The sequence below is a fragment of the Canis lupus genome, chromosome 1, assembly GCF_048164855.1.
Source record: "Canis lupus baileyi chromosome 1, mCanLup2.hap1, whole genome shotgun sequence".
Lineage (NCBI taxonomy): Eukaryota > Metazoa > Chordata > Mammalia > Carnivora > Canidae > Canis > Canis lupus.
The window spans coordinates 58,593,284-58,617,984 of record NC_132838.1 but is presented as its reverse complement, the minus strand read 5'-3'; the positions used below and the strand labels follow the sequence as shown (position 1 = coordinate 58,617,984).

Genomic DNA, 24,701 nt, shown 5'->3' with positions numbered 1-24,701 from the left:
CTTGAAGCCTAATTTAACGCTACCCTTTAATGTGCTGTAAGTAAAAAACAGTGAGAACTCCATGGTTCTTGGTCACTCTCCATTCCTGTGACTCCTAAGGGAAAATTAAAGATCACTGACAGGGGCATAGGGGTGAGGGAAGAGGGTTTGCATACCTAGTGCTTTTCTAATTTTATAAATTATTTCCATATACTCGGGAAGTGACAGCACAGTGGTGACATGGGGTTCCTGCCCAGGACTGGCTGTGTGGCCTCAGGAGAGTTCCTTTACCTCTCCCAGCTACAATTCATCATCTGTAATATAGAGACAATGGCAATGTCTGATTTCTAGGGTTATCATGAGCATTGAGATAATGCTAGTAAAGTATTGAGCATAGAGACTAACATAGAATAAGAATTCAAAATATTTTAACTGCCATATTTTTATTTAAAACTACTATACAAAAAAATAAATAAAATAAAAAAATAAAACTACTATACATATTAAAGTCTCCAGAATATTGCTTTGGGTTAGCTGCCTCTGTCCAAATTCCCTCACTCGCTGGCTCTATGATCATAAGAAATTACCCATTTTCTGTGTATCCTTTTTCCTCATCTTTAAAAAGCCCAACCACAACCGGGCATGGTAAGGACATACGAGGCAGTGTTAAGAGCTGGAAGTAGCCAGAAACTCTAACTAGAATGCCCCCAGCCCCCAGTCTGTACCTAGGACCCACTAACTGCTGGGTAAGCATTCCCCAAAGTGGGCACTGTGCACTTGTGAGTGTTTGGGAGACTGAAAATTCAAGCCCTCATCTCCAAAAAAGGATTTGCAAGATAAACAAGCTTACAGAATCTCATCTTTTTCTTCACCCCAGGACATCTCAAAGCCCTTGCAGTGCACAGTGAGGCTCTCACAGGAGACACAGGTGGTCATATTCCCAGTGGGCATCTCTGGGTGTAGTGTTCTGTGGGGCACACAGGGAGGGCCAGCTCCCCAGCTAGGCTCTCAAAAGTAGGACACACACAGAGATCCCATAATGGGGTTTCTGGGATTAAGGTGGCTATTGGATGCAGAGAAGTGGCTACTGGCCTTGAGAGTTCTAAGAACAATACTGAAAAAATTGTACTATGTGAATCTGATCTTCAAAAGGAAACCTTCCTCCCACTGTTAAGTTACAAGTGCTTTGGGGGAATTGGTAACAAATTGGGTGCAGTGTTTCACAGAAGTTTCTTAATTTCACAGATAAAAGGGGGAAAAAAACTTGTTTGTGCAGCAAAACAAGTCTAAGACAACTATTTTATCTCTGTCGAATAGATGCTCAGGATAAGGAAGTCAGAGAAAAGCAGTCACTGACCTTTACTAATAATGTCAGGATGTTGATGTAATGTCCAAGCTGCAATTGCTGGAGGTGAAGATAAACGCGAGAAATCTTTCCTGTCTCTACCACGTGCTATACTTTCTAACCTTGATTCTATGTTAAATATGCACATCGCCAATACTCAAAGTGTAACTGGACATTGACTTTTCCTTCCGGAGTGAAAAAAAAACCAATATTACCAAGTACAGTTAAAATTGACCTGAGTTTTAGAAGTTAAAAGTATAAACGTTTCTCCCTCTTGCAGTTTCTCTCCCCTTCTCCCCCCACATATGTTTTCACTTTCCTGGATAGATTTTTCAAAAATCAGTGAGAATCAAAATGTTTTGGGATAGTAAAAAATAATAATAAAACCGTGAAAATACCAACACTTAGCATTTACTAAGCATTTATTGTAAAAGGTGACAGTATTCTAAGGGACTTTATGTTATTTAATCTTCTTATGATGATCATAAGATAATATTAGTTCCCTTTTAAAGTTCTGAAATATTGCACATATACACATACGTCCATATGGACATATACAAAGAGTAGTATGTCAAACATCCAAGAATACACCATAGCTTACAAGATAGGCCATTCCCAATACAGCACGGTTGGAGCCCACCGCACCCTTTCTTCATCGCACATCCTCCTGTTATTACCCCTGTTCTCTGTGTCAAGAGATGAGGCTCCAAGAAGCTTGGTAACTCAGCCCAGGTGGCTGACTTGGCATATGAACCTCACCTGAACTCCAGAGACCATGGACCTCAACCACTGGGCTTTAAGGCTGCGGCTGCTAAATGAGAAGGTGAGTAAACTGAGGCAGATAGCTCAAGCTCACACTAGTGCTGAGCAGCACAACTAGTATTAAAACCCACATTATATTTAATTTTTTACAGTCCTACTTTTTTGTCTCAAAGTTAACATGAGAAAAATTGCCATGTTTCATCCAGGGAGTCTTGTAAAACTTATGAGAAATTCCATCACCCTCTGTTCTTAATTATCTAAGCAAGGACTTCTTACCACACTATTGAGAGGTGACCATTTCACCTGCAACAAAGGTTACTCACTATGCTTAATGCCGATGTGGCTCCTAAAAGATGCTCCATAAATGAAGGTTTCAATGGATCAACCTTCTGTCGGCACATCAGTCATCTGGGGATCTCAGTAATACGCAGGGCCTGCAAATTCTGCGTGTCCAAAAAAGTTCTTGGTAATAACTATTCTGCTGATCCCTGTAAGATATACTCTGAGTAGCAAGAGATTTAAACAGCCTCTATTGGGCAGCCCGGGTGGCTCAGCGGTTTAGCATGTGCCTTCAGCCCAGGGTGTGATTCTGGAGACCTGGGATCGAGTCCCACATCGGGCTCCCTGAGTGGAGCCTGCTCCTCCCTCTGCCTGTGTCTCTGCCTTTCTCTCTCTCTCTCTCAAGAATAAATAAAATTTTTTTAAAAAATAAACAGCCCCTATTAATTAATCCCGATTAATAGAGATCTTGCAGTGAATCTTTTTAAAAATGAAAAATTCTTGGCAAGAGAAACAAAAGCAAAAATGAACTATTGGGACTTCATCGAGATAAAAGCTTTGCACAGCAAAGGAAAGAGTGAACAAAACTAAAAGACAATGAGAATGGGAGAAGATACCTGCAAATGTCTTATCAGATAAAGGGCTAGTATCCAAAATCTATAAAGAACTTAACCAACTCAACACTCAAAAAACAAAAAAACCCAGCTGAGAAATGGGCAGATGAACAGACATTTCTCCAAAGACATACAAATGGCCAACAGACACATGAAAAAAATGCTCAGTGCCGCTTGGCATCAGCAAAATCCAAATCAAAACCACAATGAGATACCACCTTACGCTAGTCAGAATGACTAAGGGGAACCCTCCTCCTACACTGTTGGTGGGAATGCAAACTGGTGCAGCCACTCTGGAAAACAATACTGAGGTTCCTCAAAAAGTTAAAAATAGAGCTACTCTACAACCCAGCAGTTGCACTCTAGGTATTTATCCAAAGGATACAAACATAGTGATTTGAAGGGGGACATGCACCCCAATGTTTATAGCACCAATGTCCATAATAGCCAAAATATCCAAAGACCTCAGATGTCCATCAATAGATGAATGGATAGAGAAACACACACACACACACACACACACACACACACTGGAATATTACTCAGCCATTGAAAGGAATGAAATCTTGCCATTTATAACTATGGAACTAGAGGGTATTATGCTGAACAAAATAAGTCAGAGAAAGACAAATACCATATGATTTCACTCATATGTAGAATTTAAGAAACAAAATAGATGAACATAGGGGAAGGAAGAAAAAATAAAATAAGATGAGAGAGGGAGGGAGGGAGGCAAACTATAAGAGATACTGAGCTCTAGGAAACAGACTGAGGGTCAATGGAGGGGAGGAGATGAGGGGATGGGGTAACTGGGCGATGGGCATCAAGGGGGGGCACATGATGGAATGAGCCTTGGATGTTATGTACAACTGATAAATCACTAAACTCTACCCCAGTTAACATACACCATATGTTAACTAAATGGACTTTAAATAAAAATTTTTAAATTCTTTTAAAAAGAAAAATATTTGAGATACTGGTTTTATATGGTTTTAATATCTACTTCCAAAACTAGAACAAGTCAGTATTCTCAATCCTTTGCCATGTTTTTTTCACTCTACATTTCATTTATAAGTCTGGGACAGGCAATAATAAATTTCAAGATCTACATTTAAGCCAGGGTAACATGTCTGACACTTGGAAAAAAAATGTCAATTTAAGAATTATTTGAGCATATGGTGGAAAATACACAGAGAAATAGGATGAGAAAGTTTCTGGGAACATACATGTATGCATCACATATAAGGAAAACATAATCAATGTTTAGTGACCAGAAAATAGCAAATCTCAGTGAGGAAAGAGAGGGCATCTTATTATGCATCTACTGATGGATGAAATGTAAGAATTGATAGAGAAAAAAATAAACCTTATAAAACTATCACATTGCACAGTCCCGAAAATTACACTGCCTTTGCACATTGCATATCCTGCACCATTGAATTCATCACAATAAGATAAAAGCACATGGTTAGCTACTAATTAGGATTTGAAAAAGTCTTAATATTTCTGTGGCAAACGTGATCACCTCGAAGAGAAACCAAAGACTATTAATTTAAAGATTTATTGCACAAATAGCCTCCTGAAATTGTGTTTCTCCAAGGCTTCTTTTCCTTAACTTGACCTCCCCTGGACACTTAGATCTCCCTCTAAGATGAAGGGCAGGAAACCATCCCAAGGCATCTATGATTGTAGGACGTGCGCCTGTATCCCATTTTGGACAACCAAAGTGAATGTGCCTGGGGTAAATAATTCAATCTTTCTGAATTGCAGATCTCTTTATAGCTCTCAGAACTGTTGGGATTAAATTAGATGCAAAAAAACCCACTTGCTAAATCAAAATACATATGAAGGTAGGGTTTTCCATTTTTATTTCCATAAAAAAATCAGAAGTGGACAACCAATGGTCAATGAATGCTTAAACCACTGAGTGAAACGTTGATAAGGAAGAGTAGTTTTATGGGTAAGAGACTACTATCCCATAGCTTATTTGCAGGTCATAAGGGGAAAAGGCAACTTCATAACAGAGGGATCGAGCTGTCCCTTCCTGAAGTTACTGAGCATTTTCAGCCTGGTGAAAAGTGGGCCAATAATAAAAACAGTAACACAAGCATCTTGAGACACAATTAGCAGCATATGACACCTTTGCAGTACTTTTCCAAAAAAACACAGAGCTTGAATCTAATCAAGTCTTTAGGTCCAATTTCAAGTTTATAGAGAAATACAGTGGATGGTGTACCAAGTAAAGGATGCGCACCGAGAAGCCAGTTGGTTGAATCTAAGAGTGAGCTGTGTCACATTATAACTGACTGTGATTTCCTCCCAGGAAAATAAAATACATGTGAGCAAAGGTTCATGCTACAACACAAGTGACTTAGGAGATAGAATAACAAACTGTAAAGTGCGGACCCTGTTTGGATCTTTCTTTGTACAAAGCAGTAAAAAGACATGTTTAGGTCAACTGGGAAAACATGAATACGACTTGAGTATTAGATGATATTAAGACGGCGCTATTAATATTTTTAGGTGTGCTCATGGCCTTGTAGTAATGTAAGAGAACAGTTAGAGACACAAATATTTGGGGGAGAAATACTACTAAGCCTGTAATATATTTCAAATACCTCAGGGGGAAAACAGTGTTTCTGTTAAGATCTTAGTAATATGGCACAACAACTCTAGCAATAAGGATGAAAAGGAGAAAAGAAAAAAGAAGATGAAAAACAGAAAAAAAAAATTCCTACCCACAAGGCAAGAGGGTCTCAAAGATTTCTAGACCCTTTGGAGCTAGCAGCAACAGCTGGTACAAGGCCATTTGTCTATCTGCAAACTATCTTCAATTTTAGTCTGTTGTCAAAGCAGGGGCTTTTTGAGGGGAAAAAAAAGGCAAATCATGGTTCGTGTAATTCTCAACATAAGTAGCTTCTGTTCTAGACTCCTCAAAATGGAAGCAATTCAATAAAAAGACACGTTTCAGTGGTCTTACAGACTAGTAAGTCTCAAAAGTTTCCTCCTTTGGACTTTCATCAACCACATTTTAATATGAGGTAAACTTGCTTTTGTAAAAAGCCATAAAAAAGGCTGAATTAAATCCACTCTGCCATTTAAAAATTAAGTGAGACCCACAGAGATATTTACCTATATTCCCTGCAGGAAGGTTTATGTTATAGTAACTCAGATTTACTGGACTACCTTTTATTTATTTATTCATTTTTGGACTACCTTTTAATATCCATTTGCCTTGTTCCTTGTCAGAAACAATAGTGAAATAAGGTTTTAGGGTTTTTTTTTTTTTTTCCTTTTTTTCAAGAATAGAGTGCTCTATAAAAAAAGTCATTTAGGGGAGCCTGGGTGGCTTAGTCCAACTCTTGAGTGTCCAACTCTTGATTTCGGCTTAAGTCATGATCTCACAATTGTGAGATTGATCCCCGGGGTCAGGCTCTGTGCTGGGCAGGAGGCCTGCTTGAGATTCTCTCTCTCTCCCTTTCCCTCTGTGCTCCCCTCTTCTCTCCCTCACTAAAAACTAACTAAATAAATAAAAATTAAAAAGGGAAAGAAAAAGAAAAAGAAAAAAGAAAAGAAAAATCATTTATACACAACTTTTAGGCACATCCACTAAACACACAACACATTTAATCGTGAAATAGAGCCAGATTAGTACTAATATCCAAGGATTTTAATTTTGTGATGAAAGAGAGACTGTTCTTTACCCTTCTGAAAGTATGTACCCTTCTAAAATATAAGTATGTTGGACATGGAAAAAGGCTACAATAGTGGTTGTAATTTGAGTTGGAAATGGTGATAAAACAAATGTGGTTAATCAATAAAGATAAACTTCCAGTGGTCTAATCATTGACAAGGTTGACCTCTGTAAGTATGAATTAAGACTCTCAACCAAGAAGGGCCAAGAAATACATCTTAACTTTCTGATACTTAGTACATTTAAAGTAATAATTTTTTCAAATAAGGTAAGGACAAGCAACTTAATTCTGACGCCAAAAGCAAGGAAGGTTATTTGAATCACACAAAAGACAAAAATCTTGACAAGACCCATAGCTGGTTGGCCAAGACAAAAATTCCATTTTCCCTTTAGATATTCCTCAGTGGCAATAAACGACTTGAAAGTGAGTTTTCAGTTTGCCTGAAGGCTAATCCTAAAAATAAATAAAAACAAAATTTTTTCCTAATTAGTATGGTGAAAGCATTTAATAAAAAGTTGAAAAAAAAAAGCAGACTATAAAAGCATGTAGACACTAGGTAGTTGAGTGAGTATCCAGGTATTTGCGTTTTATTGTTGTTCTTTATACCTTACACATATTTTATATATGTAATTTTATCTAACTAATATTTAGTAAAAACAAATAGTAGAAGGTATATAAGAGCGTTTGTGTATATGTACATTAGTTGCGGGAATACATATTTGTATTTATGTGTGTGTGTGTGTGTGCACCAAAAGCTTGTCCTTATGGTTCTCTGTGTAACATCTTCCTTGCAGGATTATGATATGTCAGTGCAACATTGTTTATCAGTATCCTGCTTTGTTCCACAACTGTTCTGTCTTGTAAGCATTAGGAAATATGTTTGTGGAAACAGTCAGGAAAGAAAGCCCTATCCTAAGAGAAATTTAGTGTTGTGGGTGTGTGGTTTTTTTAAAAAGCTCCAGTGTAGCTTTATGAAAATTAGGGAGAATCGGGGTAAAACAAAATCACTTAGCTATTACCTTGTTTCAGCATTATTCTTTGCAGCTTTTCCTACCAAAAAAAAAAAAAAAAAAAAATCCACCTAAGCTAAAATTACCACATATATGACACAAGACCTTTCTGCAAGTATTGGGTATAATTTCATACAGCATAAAAGCTCCCAGAGAGATAGTTCATAGAAACTATAGGTCAAATCAAAATGGCAGTAAACAGTCAAGGCATAGATGACAAATATGGCTTAATACTAATGTCACACACACAAAAAATACTAATGTCACAAATGTCTAAACACTGTCCCCAGTGATTTTGAGGATAAAACAGGTCCCTGACACCCTCAACGTCTAAGCATCTGGAGATCTTGGGGGGACTCCTCTGATCCAAATCAGTATGCCACTTGCTCCAATATTCTCCAGACTGCCAGCACCTAACTCAAAGCAGCTTTCCTGGTGTTGCCTGTAAAGGAGTCTCAGACATTCCCAAACTTTTCAGAGTTGAATTTAGCTATTTTCTTGAATGCATACAGAATGCTTCCTACGTCACATGATAGTCGTGTATGCAATTCTGCTTAAAACTATTTAGTGGATATTACCCTTCACCTCATTGTCTCAGGCCTCACCCCCGTCATTCATGTGAGGCCACAGGAAATAGTTATCTGAAGCCCTTTCCCTACCAGGCACTGTACCAGGTGCTGGCGGAGGCTATAAAAGGCTCCATTTCATCTCTACTCTCCCTCATTTTCCTCCCTTTCCCCCACAAAACACAAAAACAAGAACAAAAACAAAAAACTCTCTCTTCTTCCGTGCCACCAAGAGGAAGGTTTGGCATTTTTTTTTTTTTTTTGAAGGTTTGGCATTTGATCTGAATTTAGCACACTATGGCTCACAGTTAGAACTTATTTCTACTTTGGGCTGGAAATCACCATGTGGGGTTTTTTCCCATTAATTAAGTCTCTCCCACTCCCCCACCCCCCAAAGCAAACAATTATTTTTTTTATATATACAAAACAGAGAACAAACATCTGGAAAATGACATCAACATGACTCTTTAGTCACAAAAAGGCAAAATTACACCATAGTCTAAGGAAAACTACAATCTGAAAGTCTGACAGTATTTTTGCATAAACTTCAATTATACCAGAATGAATTGCTCTGTTTTAAATCCATATTTTCAGACTTTGTGTCTATAAAACAGTCATGCTAGACATATTATTTTATTAGTCTTGTTATGGTTTTGATCCTCAGCTCTGTCTTTAAAAGCAGGAACTGTGTCTCCACTGCCTTCTCCCCCATCGTCACCCAGCACATATCCCCTATTGAGCACCCATCACGTCCTGGACACTGTTCAAAGCACAAAGCTCCTCATGGGCCTTACATTCTTTTTTCAAAAACAGATTGTATTTATTCATTAGACAGAGAGAGACAGAGAGACAGAGAGACAGAGACAGAGGTAGAGCACAAGCAGAGGGGAGGAGGCAGAGGGAGGAGGAGACGCAGACTCCCCACTGAGCAGGAACCCCAAGGCAGGACTCCATCCCAGACCACGGAGATGATGGAAAAACTAGAGTGCACACACTGATACAGAAGATACCAGAATAAACTTGGGCTTACTTTTTAAGAAGCCACTCATCCAAAGCATCAGACATCAGCTGTTCCATGTCTAACCAAATACGCAGGAGTGATGACTTAAGAACAGATCTTCTGATAGTAACAGATTAGAGTTGGGCAGAATTTTTAAGGCAACTTTAAAGTATCCAGTTCTACACTCTGAAGTTTCCTTAGGGACCAACTGCTTATTTTTATTCTTCACTAACACTTAAATCACAAGGAGGAAATTCTTAATATACATCTCTGAATATTTTCGAGGAGGAGAACGTGAGAGAGATTTTCAGCACGAATTCATCACATGAATTAGGATATTTTGTCCTCAAAATTTATAATCAAGGTAAGAAGACCAAATCCAAGCCAATGGATTCATACTAATTAATACTAAAGATCAATTTGTATGTGATGTTACATAGGATTAAAAACCATGTGAAACAATCTATGTAAATATCTAAATTTAGTTAAGTTGGTCCAGAGGAGCAGAAATCTGACCAAATTCTGCTCATCAAGTCCTGATGTCTGGTGCCAGGCAGGCTATAAACATTAGAAGAGGTGGTCATTTTTTAGAAAATGAATTGAGCAAAAGCACCAGACAGGCAAACAGAACCCCTACCAAGGAACCGGTATAGCTTCACCAGACTCTGACATAAAAAACTGGAATAATTTCACTGACTAGGCTTATTAAAATTTAGATTAAATTACTGCACTTGTGTCCTGAAATATAACCCAATGACTAAAAGTGTAATATTAAATTGTCTAGGACACAGATGGCAGCACTTTATCATAATCCTAACATTATAAAATGTTGCCACCATCTCAAAGCTGATTAGAATCAGAATTACCTGGGGGAATTTTTCTTAAGGTGCATATTCCCAGGCCCCACCCATTTGCACTTCTGATTCATAACATGGGGCTGGGGCTTTGCAAAGCTTCCGGAGACAGAGGTGACTAGGCAGGTTGGGACCCAAGAACCTGACTCCAAGAATAATGAAGGTAAAATGTAAAAAATGGCGTCATCTTCTCACTAAAACCAGACTGGCATCCCAGAACTGCCCTCTTCTAGACATCAAAATCGCTAATATCACCTATGACCACTATCTGACTATATGGCCAGTAGCCTACCTCAAGGCCTAAAATGGGTGTGTCTGTTTAAATGTACGGAAACTTGCAAAATAAGTGACGAAGGGCTAATTGAGAAAATCACAGATGTGAGAAATATTCAAAAAATCACTATGACTTCACTCCGGAGGTATCAGAGTTCCTAGAAAAAAAAATGTTTTTCTTTTTCAGTAAATGTCCCAAATCTAAGTTTTGCTTTTTTATGTAAATACTTGTGTCTTTCTTGGTTCTTTTAACATCCTAACCACATAGGAAGCATTGTGGAAACTCAAATGGCATCTTCTTCCATCAGTCAACTGCTTGACTTCCACCAGTCAAGTCTCCCATTCCAAGCTCCTTAAGGATAGAAGCAATCACACTTGTTGCCAGAGAACTGCTGGAAAAAGCACCCAATCAACAGCCTAGACGGTTGTACAACATCGGAAACTTCATTTGGAAAAATGGATTAACAGTTGTGGCCAGATTGGGACAGGGACACACTGCCGGACCCATTCATAGACGTGCAGCATTGAAGCCGCATCTTCTAACACTGACACAAGAAACATTTTTTTTTTAAATGCTTACAACACCCATGATCAAAAGCCTACATATTTAATAAAAGCATACATTATTCATTAAAATTTTACGACATGCATAGCATTCTGCTAGCGCTGATATATTTTGTCCAAACTTCGGCAGAAAGAAAGAAAGAAAGAAAGAAAGAAAGAAAGGAAAGAAAGAAAGAAAGAAAGAAAGAAAGAAAGAAAGAAAGAAAGAAAGAAAGAAAGAAAGAAAGAAAGAAAGAAAGAAAGAAAGAAAGAAAGAAAGAAAGAAAGAAAGAAAGAAAGAAAGAAAGAAGAAAGAAAGAAAGAACGTAAGCAAACTTAGGAACCAGTACTAACATCCTGAGTACCCAACTTTCAGACTGGGAATGGATGCGTGGCTCAGTGAAGAAAATGCCAGCATTTGGCTTCCCTGTGATTCCTGTTTCATTACGGGCCGGGGGGGGGGGGGGGGGGGGGGGGGGGGGGGGCGGGGGGAGCTGTCAAAATATTCTGGAGAGTTAGTGCCAATTAAACGGCCTCAGTTGAACAGGGGCAGAAGTACGGAAGGGCAAAAAAAAAAAAGTGAAAAGTCGCAGGAAGCGGCCCTAGGAGTAAAGAACTAATTAACAGGGGCACCTGCGTGGCTCAGGTTGTGACCCGGGGTCCCGGGATCGGTCCCGCATCAGGCTTCTCCCTCTGCCCAGGTCTCTGCCTCTCTGTGGGTCCCTCATGAATAAATCCATAAAATAAAATAAAATAAAAAACCACGCACCTCTAATTAACAAGGGTGTATCCAGGGCTGGTAAAAGGGTCTACTACCTTAATCGGGCGGCTATGCAGAGGTGAGGTCGGTGGGGGGACTACGAGGTCCCACCGAGGCCAGGGCGCAGGGCCCCGGGAAGGCCGCCTCTGGCGCCAGCGCCCACTCCGGCCTGGGGTGCAGGCAGCTCGCGGTGAGCGGCGGCAGGGCCCCCCATCCTGCAGCCGCGCGGGGGAGCGGGGGCCTCGGAGGCCCAGCCGCCCCGCGGAGCGGCGTCCCCGCGCCCGGGTCAGGGAGTCTGGAGCACCGGGAGCGCAGGCCGGCGCCGAGGTGTCCAGCGGCTGTGCCGCGCGCTGGGGGGGCGCGCCCCGGCTTGGGGGCTCCGTTCCCTGCAGGCCCCGCCGCCCGCCCGCCCGCCCCGCGCCCCACTCACCCGGCTCGCCCGCCCGCAGCCGGGCCGGGGCGCAGACCACGAGCAGCACGGCCAGGAGGCGGCGGGCGCCGGGCCCCATGGCCCCGCGGGGCGCCAGCTCGGCGCGCTCGGCCTCCCCTCGGCGCGCGGCGCCCTCGAGCCGCGGCCCGGCCGCCTCCCCCGCCCGCCCCGGGCGCAGCCTCCGCCCCGCACCGCGTCCCATTGGGGCGCCGGGAGCCCGGCCCCGCCCCCCCGGCCCGCCCCGCCCGCCCCGCGCGCCGGCCCCCGCAGGAGGAAGGCGAGGTCCCCGGCGGCGCGGCTCGAGGCCGGAGGCGCCCCAGACGCCGCCCGCGGTCGCTCCAGGCTCCGGGCGCCCCGGGGCCCGCGTCTCCTTTCCTTCCGCCGCGCCGCCCCGGTGCGCGGGAGCCTGGGGACCCCGGGAGCCCCGCGCAGCCCCGCGCAGCCCGCTGCGCCCGGTGCCCCCTCCCTCCCCGCGGCGGGGGGGCTCGAGGGCTGCTCCCCTCCAGGGCTTTGCAGCCCCCTGGGGGCCGGCGGGGCGGGGATTGTATGCAGCCCCGAGGGATTCGAAAAACTGCTTGTTGGGTTGCTGACGGACGCCCTTAGACTCCAACTCCAGTCCCCCATTCATTCATTCGTTCATTCATTCAAAAGTGATGCAGCCCCGTGGGAGCCAGGCGCAGGGCCAAGCCCTTGGGACCTTTGCAGGCGTCATAAGGAACCCGGCGAGCGCGTCTCCACTGCAGGCTGCGGTCGGAGCCCCGAGGAGAACCAGCGGCGCGTGGGAGACCCGGGGGGGGGGGGAATCCGCCGGGAAGGGCCTCCCCGAAAAAGTGGCTTCGACGCGGAGCCCGGGAGAGGGGCGAGCGGAAGGCGGGGGCGGGGAGGGCAGCCGCGGGGTGCGGAGGAGCGCGGGGAGGGGAAGGCGGGGGGTGGTGGAGGGCGCGGCACAGGGGGTCGCAGGGCGAGGGGTGGAAGGGGCGCGCGGAACCGGGGCGCACGCGGAGGGGCCTGGAAGGCCACGGAGAGCGCTCGTTTAACCTGATCCTGCGCACGGCGAGCAGCCACGGGAGATTGGGACGCGCGATCTCCCTGGAGGACGGGGGGGCGGGGGGGGGGGCGTGCAGGTGGAGGACGGGGGAGGTGTTGGGGGTGCAGGTTGGGAGAGTTACAGGCTGTAACCGAGTCGCTGAATGGGGAAATGGCCGTGGAAATGAACTGCGCAAATCAAATAAATACATATTTTGAACACACCGACAGTCCAGGCCGCTTGCAGTCCCCGCCCCGCGCGCCGCAGTTTCCCGGGAACACGCAGCCCGGCTTACACCTGCAGGTGGCCCGGCCCGCAAGCCGCCGGGGCACTGCTCTTTGGATTCCCCGCCTAGACTCTCCTCATACCTGCATTCATTTCCCCCTCTGTCTTTATTTTTTTAAAGACTTTATTTATTTATTTATTTATTTATTTATTTATTTATTTATTTATTTATTTATTTATTCATGAGACACACAGAGAGAGGCAGAGACACAGGCAGAGGGAGAAGCAGGCTCCACGCAGGGAGCCCGACGTGGGGCTCGATCCCCAGTCTCCAGGATCAGGCCCTGGGCCGAAGGCGGTGCTAAACCACTGAACCACCAGGGCTGCCCTGTCTTTATTTTTTTTAATTGCGAGTTTGTCTTTGGGGCTTTGCTTTCTCAAAGGCCGCAGAGCTTAGAGGAAAGGGTTTGGGCTTTAGAAATGAGGCTGCTCCAAGCCGGAGTGGCTTTCAGGCTCAGCCACCTGAGACTGATTCTCTCTGGGCCTCAGTTTCATTGGGGAGTATGATCCCTAATTGTCCACAGAGACAAAATAAAATATGTACTTAAAAATCTGGCATGTACGAAGTACTCAGTAAATAAGTTTATATCTGTAGGAAGAGCAAATTCACACCCACGAGAATATTGAATGTTCTCACACAAAAAAGCATGAAAGCTACTTTGATACACTGAATTACTCCCTAACTTCAGCTTTCCCTGTTCCTTCTTTCTCTTCATTCCTTCTACGAAGGTGAGCTTGGGCAGCTGCTGTTGGCCCCCGACAGGCGTGGCTTTGTGAGCAATGAATGAGGAAAGACAATGAGAGTATTGTTTGCTAGTGAGGAATTCACAGGGTGAGCCAGGTGGGCTCCCAGAGGTGACCTTTTCCATCTCCGCTAATACCTTCATGGGAATGAAGTAATCTATTCTACACCAGAATCCTGAGCCACATCAGAGGCGAGATTTAGGATCTGGTAACAATGAGAAAACAAGAAGGCAAGCTAGATCCTAGTGCTTTCATTATGCCATTCCTTCCTTGAAAAAATAAAAGCAAAGCATAGAGAGAAAAAAAAAAAAAAGCAAACCATGAAAATACAAGAGATTTCCAAGTATAATTTTGTGTGTAATGAAATAAACCTCACAGAATTGATACACTTCAACCACATAGAATTTTATGTGAAGCATGGGTTTCTGTTTAACTCTTGAGAAGATTCCATTATGATTTTTTAAATGATGCCTTATGGGATCTCAGAACCTAATGTAAAGTTTGGAGATTCTGTTAAAAATTGTAACTGGTAAGATCCATTTACAGCATCTCACGTGCTAAGATTAAAGAACTGCTTATCAAGTGAAACTTCTCTGGGAGGGTTCCTCACAGGGCAACTCCACATTTAACTAGTCTCCCCACTTACCATCCAGTCTTTCTTATTTTGCATATCTTATGCAATTTTTGTTTATATTTGCTAGCTCTTCTACAAAAGTAGAGAACAGCTGGTCAGAGCTGCCTTGTTTCATAGATATAATATCTATTCTGTATGGCTTAGGTAAAACAGAATTAAACGGAACTGCAAGCCTAGTTTTATTCTAAAGTAGTTGGAAAGCTTTAGACTGTGGTTCAATTTGATAATCTAATCGATTTTATCCTTAACATATACTAACCCTGATGTGACCATGAAGAAGACCAAATGGGACATAAATTTGAGACCCAGGTAGGCTTCTACTTTCTGAATGCTCTCTTTTCTCCAGTTCAGTTCAATAAAGTCAACTCAACAAATATATTTTAAGCATTTCTATGTGCAAAACAATGTGATGGAGATACAATGAAAACAAACACAGGTACTTCTCTGCCTCCTTCATTCATAATCTAATGATAGAAACTTCAGTTATACTGACTCATACGTATAATGATAGAAGTCCAGAATGTTATAGAATCACAGAGGAAGGAACGGTGCATAACTGGATTTCAAAAGCCTGAAAAGCATGGGAGGGGTGAAGATGGCAATTAGAAGGCAAATAATGAAAATAAATAAATAAATAAATAAATAAATAAATAAATAAATAAAGGCAAATAATGTTAGTGAGATGAGAAGAATTTCTGAGAAAGCTCAGAAATACAGATCACAGGGTGTTCATAGGAACTGAGCCTGATTCACCAGGGCTGGGACAGTGAGCGTGAGACAGGAGTGGGAGCTTGACGGTGCAGTGGGAGGCAGGGCCTGGATCTGAGTGCGCCCAGGGCAATGGGAAGCACGGAAAGTGGAGGAACTTGTTCAGATCTGATTTTTGGAAGATCACACTGGCTGTAGGGTGGGGAATGGATTGGAAAGAGGTAGAAAGTCCAATTAGGAATTTGTGTCAATACTCCAAGACTAGAGATGATGACATCTCCTTTTCATGCTCAAAGGGGCAGAGGATCACTGGACCCACAGCACCAAAAACCTGTGAGCTTTCTAGAAATGCAGACTCCTGTCCCCACTCTTTCCTAGACCTCTGAACAGAATCTGCATTTTAATAAGATCTCCAGGTCAGGATAAAGCCATTGATAGATCTGAGGGATAGAGGTTAGAAACTCAAGATGTAATTGAGTCTTAGGATATAGGCAATGAGAGAGAAGGAGGATCAAATTCTGAGTGCAATAGCCCAAATATTTGGTATCACCCACATTATTCCTCATCTCTAACACCCTACTGACTCCTGTTTGCTGGTATTTGTTAGATAGCCGTGTCATCTAAGCTCTCGCATGGAATCTTTTTTTTTTAAAGATTTTATTTATTTATTCATGAGAGACACACACGCACAGAGAGAGAGTGAGAGAGGCAGAGACACAGGCAGAGGGAGAAGCAGGCTCCATGCAGGGAGCCTGACATGGGACTCGATCCCGGGTCTCCAGGATCACACCCTGGGCTGAAGCACTGAGCCACCTGGGCTGCCCTCGCATGGAATCTTAAATGCCATAGCTCATTGTCGCCAGATCTCACCTCGTCCCCACCTTTTGCAGCTCCAGAAATTTTATTTTTGCCAATGTGCTTGAACTTGGGGATACCGCTCCATGGTTAACTTAATTACAGAAATATATAAACCAGCATTCATGTCAATTTATTAATATCAAGAACTATAAAATGGTGAGGGACATTGTCTTCAGCCTGAAAACGACTTTGGAAGGTAGGAAGCACCAGAGGTTGTTAGGCAAACGTGAAAGAAAAACAGGACTGATTATTTTAGTGTTTCTAATGTTTGAAGGCAACAAGTAAGAGTACTGGATCCTTCCCATCCCTCACCCCTATTTAATATTTGAGAATATTGCAAAAGGGGTCAAGACTATGGCAATAGGGAGAGAGATCAGGCTTAACTCTGAATACAGCAAAAATACCCAGGATTTCTAGCCAACAAACAGATGAAATATTATTAGGAAGAGACATCAAGCATAAAGGGATTCTTGCTAAACCCACTTAACAGTGTTCTTGCTGAGGACAAGTCAAGACTCGTACAGAGGTGAAGGATGAGAAACTTGATCTGATGTCAACAGGGATCCAAGATGGTGGAGGCTTCTCTCTAAATTGACTTAGCAGGCGGAAGAGAGCCCAAGGATGAGACCTCATTGGAAAAGGAGCTCAGAGGATCTTGACTTTAGTTTGGTCAAGGAGAGAATCTTTGTCACCTCCATTTGGGTATTTCTGCCACCAGCACCAAACAGCTGGACTAAGCAGAGGACACCCTCTTCCAGTGGCAGAGATTATTAGCAGAGCGCTGTCACACTTGCCACCTAAATTGGCCTTTCTCTAATTTCCATTTCTTCTTTAGATATGTTAATGTTATAATCAGGCCTCCATATTCCCTCATCCTGTTTCCAATTCAGTATTTATTGGTATAGTGGAAAGTTCAAAGGGCACCCCTATTTTCAAGTTCTATTTGCCTGCAATACATATGTGTTGTTTCACAAAATAGTCCTTGAAGAATGTTCATATACTTGAATTGGTTCTTAAGACAACTTGAGGACAGCTGCTTCCTGACTGTGTCCCCAGGAAACATGTTTATTCCACTGGGAGATTTACAAAGCACACTCAGCTGTGAAGCAAAGAACTGTTATTTATCGGACCTCCTTGTTTCCCAAACGTACTTGAAATTCTGTTTTTGTCCTCTATGTTGTGTGTGGCCTGGGGTACGAGGTGGTTAACAGCATAGTTTTTATTTTGTTTTTACCAAACACATTCAGTGGAGAGAGAAGAGGTATGGTGGGGCAGCTTCATCCCCCAGGCTTTAAAGAGCTCATCACTGACCAGTTGCTCCTTTCCACGCTCTCTCACTTGGTGTGAGATTGAGGTGGAGGGGACAATCAAGTGTGGGTACTGGAGGAGAGTTCTAGGCTTTGCTGTCATCACAGTTCTCACCTGTAGCCCAGAGCCTTGGGCCATTTGACAGGGTGAGGAGGGGCAGGAGAGGAGCTTGGAGTCTCTTTGCCACCCAGCCAGGGTCCTTGCACTCTGGGAATAGCCTCCTGGAGTTACACAGGTCTATCATTGCTGTCATTCAGAACCCCCAAGGTAAAGGCAGAGTGCCCTCCACTCACTCATAACAGACACAAACCATTGACTTGAGTGTTGAAATCAGACCTGGCAACTGAGTTTCAGCTAACGGGCTCCCATGCCTTCCCCTTTCCCCACTAGACCCTCCATCTGAGCCTGGAACCCAGGCGTAAGAGCTGGAGAGATTGCTTGGAGAGCAAAGATAATTAACAGGGAGAGGACAGCAGGAATCAGAGGGTGCCAGTATGGGTGGAGGGAGTCCAGGGTTCAGGGCTACAAGATCTCCCAATACTGAGACTGAAACTGATCTTTAGACCTTTAGGCTGTGACCACTGAGAGCTTAAAACCAATTGGTCAGAGTGGGGAAGCTGAAAGGAAGGGGAAAGAAAAGCCCCCAGCACAGCACAGCCCTGCCGTCAAGTTTTATGCTCTTGTGACATTGGGATGGGGGCAGGGGGAGAGACCCTGGGCCAGGATCAGGGAGAAATAGGTCTAGTCCTCACTGCACAAATTCTGTGACCTGGTACAAGTTGCTCTCCGCCTGCTCCCCCTTGGCCTTACTCATCTCTACAAGGAGTAGGCTAGACTGGACAGTCTGTGACACTTCCTGCTCCGATGGTCAGGATGCTGTTTGATGCTAACGGGAGCTGTTGGGGAAGTGGAGGTGATCCCTTGGGATCTCTGGCAAGTATTCTTGGAAGCTGAAAACATAAACCACAAACTTTCAAGGAGAACAGGCCCCAGCCTTTGGCCTGCCCACGTGACTCGCCTGTGCTGAGACCTGAGGGCTGAGGAATTGAAAGAGGATGGGGAGAGAGCAGAGCATCACCAACACGGTGGGGAAGGTGGAGAAGGTGATCAGGAAGGTTGGGACAAATGAGAGCTCTCCATTCAAAAGCTTGGGCCATTTATCTCACCCTCTGCTAAGAGATTAGGTCCTGATCTTTATCTTCTTTCCTTCCCCTACATCCCTCCACGTGATCTGACTTTAGAGTTTGAAGAAAACAAAGACCATCAGAGCCACCAGCCCATTTCAGCAGGAGATGCGTTCCTCTTAGGCAACAGGATAAGCTTTGCAGCAGGAAGACCTCGGCCCAGGTGGCCGGCCTTCCCGAAGATCCCTGCTGCCCTGTGTCCGCGCAGAGGTTTGAAAATTCCAAGTTCTGTACAAACCTACCAATTCATGTTCTGATTAAACATCTTGTTTGAATGCAGAACCTCAGGGAAGTCTAAAACCAAAACTCCCGATGATGAGCAGGAAATGGGACTACTCCTACTAAAAACTAATACCCACTTTTCTTTTCTAAAGCCTTTTATCTCCTACCTTCACAAGCTTCCTCTCAAGAAAAGGTCTTCATTTAGTTAAATATGTGAAGGATTGAATTTCAGCTTCAGAGACAGGCTTTGCGTTTTCGAAGAGGATGTCTTCTGTTTTGCAAAAAAATCTGAATATTTATGTCATATGATTTTTTTTAAAAAGCGGTCTGATTCCAGACCACAGGAGAGGATCATAAGTTAGAAAAAAGAGAGATAAAAATCTTGAAATTAAGAAGTTGAGTAATCCTTTCTTAGCACAGAAATTTCTAAGTAAACAGAAAGCCTTTTATGGGTTTGATTCTGAAGTCTTTATTTAGACAACAATTCTCTTAGTTAATGGAATTTTTATTTGAACAGAGAACATAGAATGAGATTGAGAGGCAGGTTAAAAGGAATCCAAAAGATTTGCCACTTTGTTAGCAGAACTCCTATGGAGAGCCAGGCAGTCTGACACCAGGCTGTCTCCTGTTGCCCTCCCTTGCCCCCCACCACCCCCCTGCTCTTAGCCACTCTGGTGCCTTCTCTAACTTGCCAAATGAAATCTTTAAGGATACAGGTTTGGCGGACTTTGGTTAAAATACTAGCTAGGACACCTGGGTGGCTCAGTGGCTGAGCATCTGTCCTCGGCTCAGGGTGTGATCCTGGGGTCCCAGGGTTGAGTCCCGCATCAGGCTCCCTGCCCAGTGAGAAGTCTGCTTCTCCCTCTGCCCCTCACACTGCTCGTGCTCTCTCTCTCAAATTAATTAATTAATTAAGAAAATCTTTGAGAAACAACAATATCAATTCAACTCTCTCAGGCCTATGTTTTTTGTCCCTACTTGAAGGCAAACTCACTTGGCTTTATTCCTGAGGTATACCCTGAAGACTGGAACACGCTCGACTCTCTTCTTCATTAACAGCAGGACTTTGAATTACAGACTGTTCATTAATTGATGCAACAGAAATGCGTGACAAAATTCAGCATCACGGGGCATCTGGGTGGCTCGATTGGTTAGGCATCTGACTCTTGATTTAGGTTCAGGTCATGATCTCAGGGCCCTGAGATCAAGCCCTGTGTCAGGCTCCACACTGCGTCTAGAGCTGCTTAAGATTCTCTCTCCCTCTCCCTCTGTACCACCCACCCCATTGCTCTCTCTCTCTAAAATTTTTTTAATTAAAAATATATTCTCCCTCCCTCTGCCTCTCCCACCTCCCAAAAATAATTATTTAAACAGTTTTAGTTAATTAAAACATTTTGCAGTCACTCATGAAACTAATTCTAGAAAATAGAAATAGAAAGCTTCTCAACTTTGGGGTGCCTGGGTGGCTCAGTGGTTGAGCATCTGCCTTCGGCTCAGGTCGTGATCCCAGGATCCTGGGATGGAGTCCCACATCGGGCTTCCTGCAGGGCGCCTGCTTCTCCTTCTGCCTATGTCTCTGCCTCTCTTTCTGTGTCTCTCATGAATAAATAAATAAATAAAATCTTAGAAAAAAGAAAGAAAAGAAAGTTCCTCAACTTCCTAAAGAACATCTACCAAAAAACCTACAGTTAACATCATAGTTAATGTGAAACCCTAATGTTTTCCTACTGACATTGGGAACAAAATAAGATCGCCTGTTCTCACTGTTCTTTTGTTTTTATTCAACATAATGCTGAAAACTTTAGCCAATTTAATAAGGCAAAAAAAGAAAAATAAAAGACAAACAGATCAGAAAGGAAGATATAAAGCTATTCTGGTTTGCAAATGACATGACTGTCTATGTAAAAAGTCCCAGGGAATCTACAGAAACTTCTAGAACACATAAGTAAGCTTAGCAAGATTACAGAATATAATATAAACAAAATCAGTCGTGTTTCAATATGCTAGTGGTAAATGTGGATGTCAAAATTAAAAGTCCAATACCATTTACAGTGATTCCCATGAATACATGGGGTAAATCTATTAAAACATGTATAGAACATGTATGCTGAAAACTACAAAACACTGATGAAAGAAACCAAAGAGGATCTAAATAAGTGGAGAGTCCAGCAAATGATGTGTTGGAGCAATTGAACATCCATAGGCAAAAAAAAAAACAAAAAAAAACTTCATTCCAAGTTTTTTCTTTTTCCTTTTTTTTTAGATTTTATTTATTTATTTATTTATCTATTTATTTATTTATTTATTTATTTATTTATTTATTTATTTTTGAGAGAGAGAGAGCAGAGAGAGGACAAGCACAAGTGGGATGAGGGGTAGAGGGAGAAGCAGATTCCCTGCTAAGCCAGGAGCCTGATGCAGGACTCCATCTCAGGACCTTGGGATCATGATCTGAGCCAAAGGTGGACACTTAACCGACTGAGCTACCCAGGCGCCCCTCAATCCAAGTTATACAGTGTATACAAAAATTAGCTCAAAATGGATCATGGTCTTACATGTCAAACAAAAACTATGAAATCTTAGGAAAAAATATAAGAGAAAGTCTTTGGAATCCAGGGCTAGGTAGAAAGTTCTTATATTGGGCACCAAAAGAACAATCTCTAAAAGGCAAAATTGATAAGTCAAACTACTTTAAAATAAAAACATTTTGTTCTGGAAAAGAAACAGAAAACTAGCTAAGAGAATGAAGAGGCATGTTACAGAGTAGAAGCAAATCTATGCAAATCACATATCTGACAAAGGACTAGTATCTAGTATTTTAATATTTAACAGTGTAAAACCCAAACACTCCAATTAGAAAATGGGAAAGACATGAAGAAAAACACTCACCAAAGATGATACTTGGATGATAAATAAGCACATGAGAAGATATTCAACATCATTAGCTATTAGGGAAATAGAAGTTTAAACTACAAGTTATCAGTACTCCCTTATGAGAATGGCTGAAATAAAAATGGTGACAACATCAAATACTGGTGAGGACATGGAGGAGATGAATCATTCATACATTCCTGGTGGGGTTATGAAATGGTACAACCAGTCTGGAAAATCATTTGCAAGTTTCTTTCCTTTTTTTTTTTTTGAAGATTTTATTTATTTATTCATTAGAGACACAGAGAGTGTGGCAGAGACATAGGTGGAGAGAGAGAAGTAGGTTCCCTGCAGGGAGCCCAATGGGAGACTCTATGCCAGGACCCTGCCAAAGGCAGATGCTCAACCACTGAGCCACCCAAGTGCCGCATGCAAGTTTCCTAATATACTAAATATACCACCACTATACAACTTACTGATCACATTTCCCAAGGAAATGAAGACTTATGACCACATAAAAACCTATACGCAACGGTTGATACTAGCTTTATTCACAATGGTCAAAAACTAGACACAACCCAGATGTCTTGCAGTGGAACTTCCATACCATGAAACCCAGCTCAGTGAAGAAAAGGAATAGACACACAACAACTTGGATGAATCTCCAGATTCACTGAAGATTATTCTAAGTGAAAAAAATGGAAGCCTAAAAGGTCACATGTATGATTTCATTAATATAACATTCTTGAAATGACAAAATTAGAGATGTGGAGAACACATTGGCATAGAGTCAATGTCAACATCTTGCTTATGATCGAAACACTGTAGTTGTGCAAGTTGTTACCATTAGGGAATACTGGGGAAAGAGTGTACTAGATCTCTCGCTATTATTCCTTATAACTGTGTGTGAATCCTCAATTCTGTCAAAATGAAAAATGAAATGAAAAAAAATCTATTAAGGATATATACTGTGCCAAAAGTCTCACAATAAGTCAAGGCCACAGTGAAAGACCTTGTGACTCCATGTCAATCTATAGACTAAATCAGTTTGGACCCTCACCCTCAAGATTTGGGCTTAGGCTTGATTTGGCAGGGGGTGGGGGGATGGGGAGTGGGTGTTGATTTGCGAGTTTTTTGACAGGTCTAGACAGCCCACTTCCTCTCTTCCCATTTCTTAACCTACTGCCCAGAGTAGTCTACCCACACCACCCTGATACTAAAACTGAACAACTTCAATTGGAAGCAAAAAGGTGCTATTTTTATATAGATAAAATAGGTCATATGAATCATCTCAACTTGGTTATGTGAGAAATAATACCTGTGAGTGGCTTACCCTAAACTGTCATAAGAAGAAGTAGGGGCTCATTTAGATGTCAGAAAGAACAAAATTACAACCATAAAGCACAATAATTTAGGAATTTGGTTGAAAAAAGAAGAATTTCTATTTTGCAAAAGACACACTGAAGAAAATTTAGAGGTAGATGAAAGATTAAAGGAAAATATTTGTAACTCCTCAATAGACAAGGACCCAACATTTGGCATACATTTGTATCTACGAATCATTCAGAAAATTCCAGGGAATGTACAGAAAATGGGCAAAGGATATGACATGCTACTTACAGAAACCTAAATGACTAACATGTATATAAAGAGCTGTCCAAGCTTGCTAGCAATCAGAGAGAAATGTGAATTTTAAATCAATGAGAGGCCAGCTTACACCCATGAGCATGGCAAAAATAGATATTATAAAGTTTAGTGGGAATTTCGGGTAATAGGAACCCTCTTGTGTTGTTGTTAGATGGAATGTCTCTCTCTCCCTTTCTCTTTAAATATCTGCGTATAGGTAAAAGCAAGATCTGCATAACTGTACCTCTTGAGATAGTTTTTTTTTTTGCCCTTAACAGTAGGAAGAATTTTGTCAATCAGCCGGATATGCTGTTTAAGTTTTTACAATATATTACTAAATAAAATTGACATTACAATTGCCAAAAAATAGAAAAAACAAAAACAAAAAACCTAAACTGAACTCCCTCTGCCTAGTGCAGCCATTCTAGACAGTGATTTGGCCGTCCTCAATCAAATTAGGTACCCGCAGCTCAATGATCTGACCAGGACCACAATGGAACATGCATGAAGATGTAGAGGCATCAGGATGTCCATCACTTCAGGGAATAAGAAGTGAAGTGTGGGTGTTGTACATTTTGGAGCGTTCTGTAACATTTAGAAGCAATGAACTTGATGAATAGCACAGACAGGTCCTAAAAACATGGTAAGAAAAGTAAGTCATAGATGGGACCATGAGATTGTACGTTTATATAAAGTTTTAAAATATCCACTCCAACAACAAACTTTTTTTTTAAAAGACTTTATTTATTCATGAGACACACACACACAGAGGTAGGCAGAGGGAGAAGCAGGTCCCTGCAGGTAACCTGATGTGGGACTCGATCCCAGGACCCCGGGGTCACACTCTGACCTGAAGGCAGATGCTCAACCATGAGCCACCCAGGTGCCCCCAACAACAAACTTTTTACACGGTTGCACACAGACTCAAGAAAATGTATAAAATACATTAGTGTTGTTGCCTGTGGTGGGAAGGAAAACAGAGACAGTGTAGAAACAAGTAAGCAAAAGGGTCTTTTTACGGACTCTTGACAATGATGAGACTATGCCTCGGAATTAATTAGGATTAGTTCAGTCCTTGGTACCTGTGATAACCAAAGGAAGACAAGATGAAGAAGTAATGGAAG

The 24,701-nt window shown here is 42.4% G+C and overlaps 1 protein-coding gene across 2 annotated transcripts in view; it reads right to left on the bottom strand.

The window, feature by feature from the left end:
• Positions 1 to 12,240, bottom strand: part of DCBLD1 (discoidin, CUB and LCCL domain containing 1) — a 97,703-nt gene extending 85,463 nt beyond the window's left edge. For both annotated transcript variants that reach the window (XM_072831629.1, XM_072831630.1), the window contains exon 1: positions 12,111 to 12,240. In XM_072831629.1, coding sequence (XP_072687730.1) covers positions 12,111 to 12,189 — 79 coding nt within the window. In that variant the 5' untranslated portion in view covers positions 12,190 to 12,240. The remainder of the gene's footprint in view (positions 1 to 12,110) is intronic.
• Between the last annotated feature and the right edge of the window lie 12,461 nt (positions 12,241 to 24,701).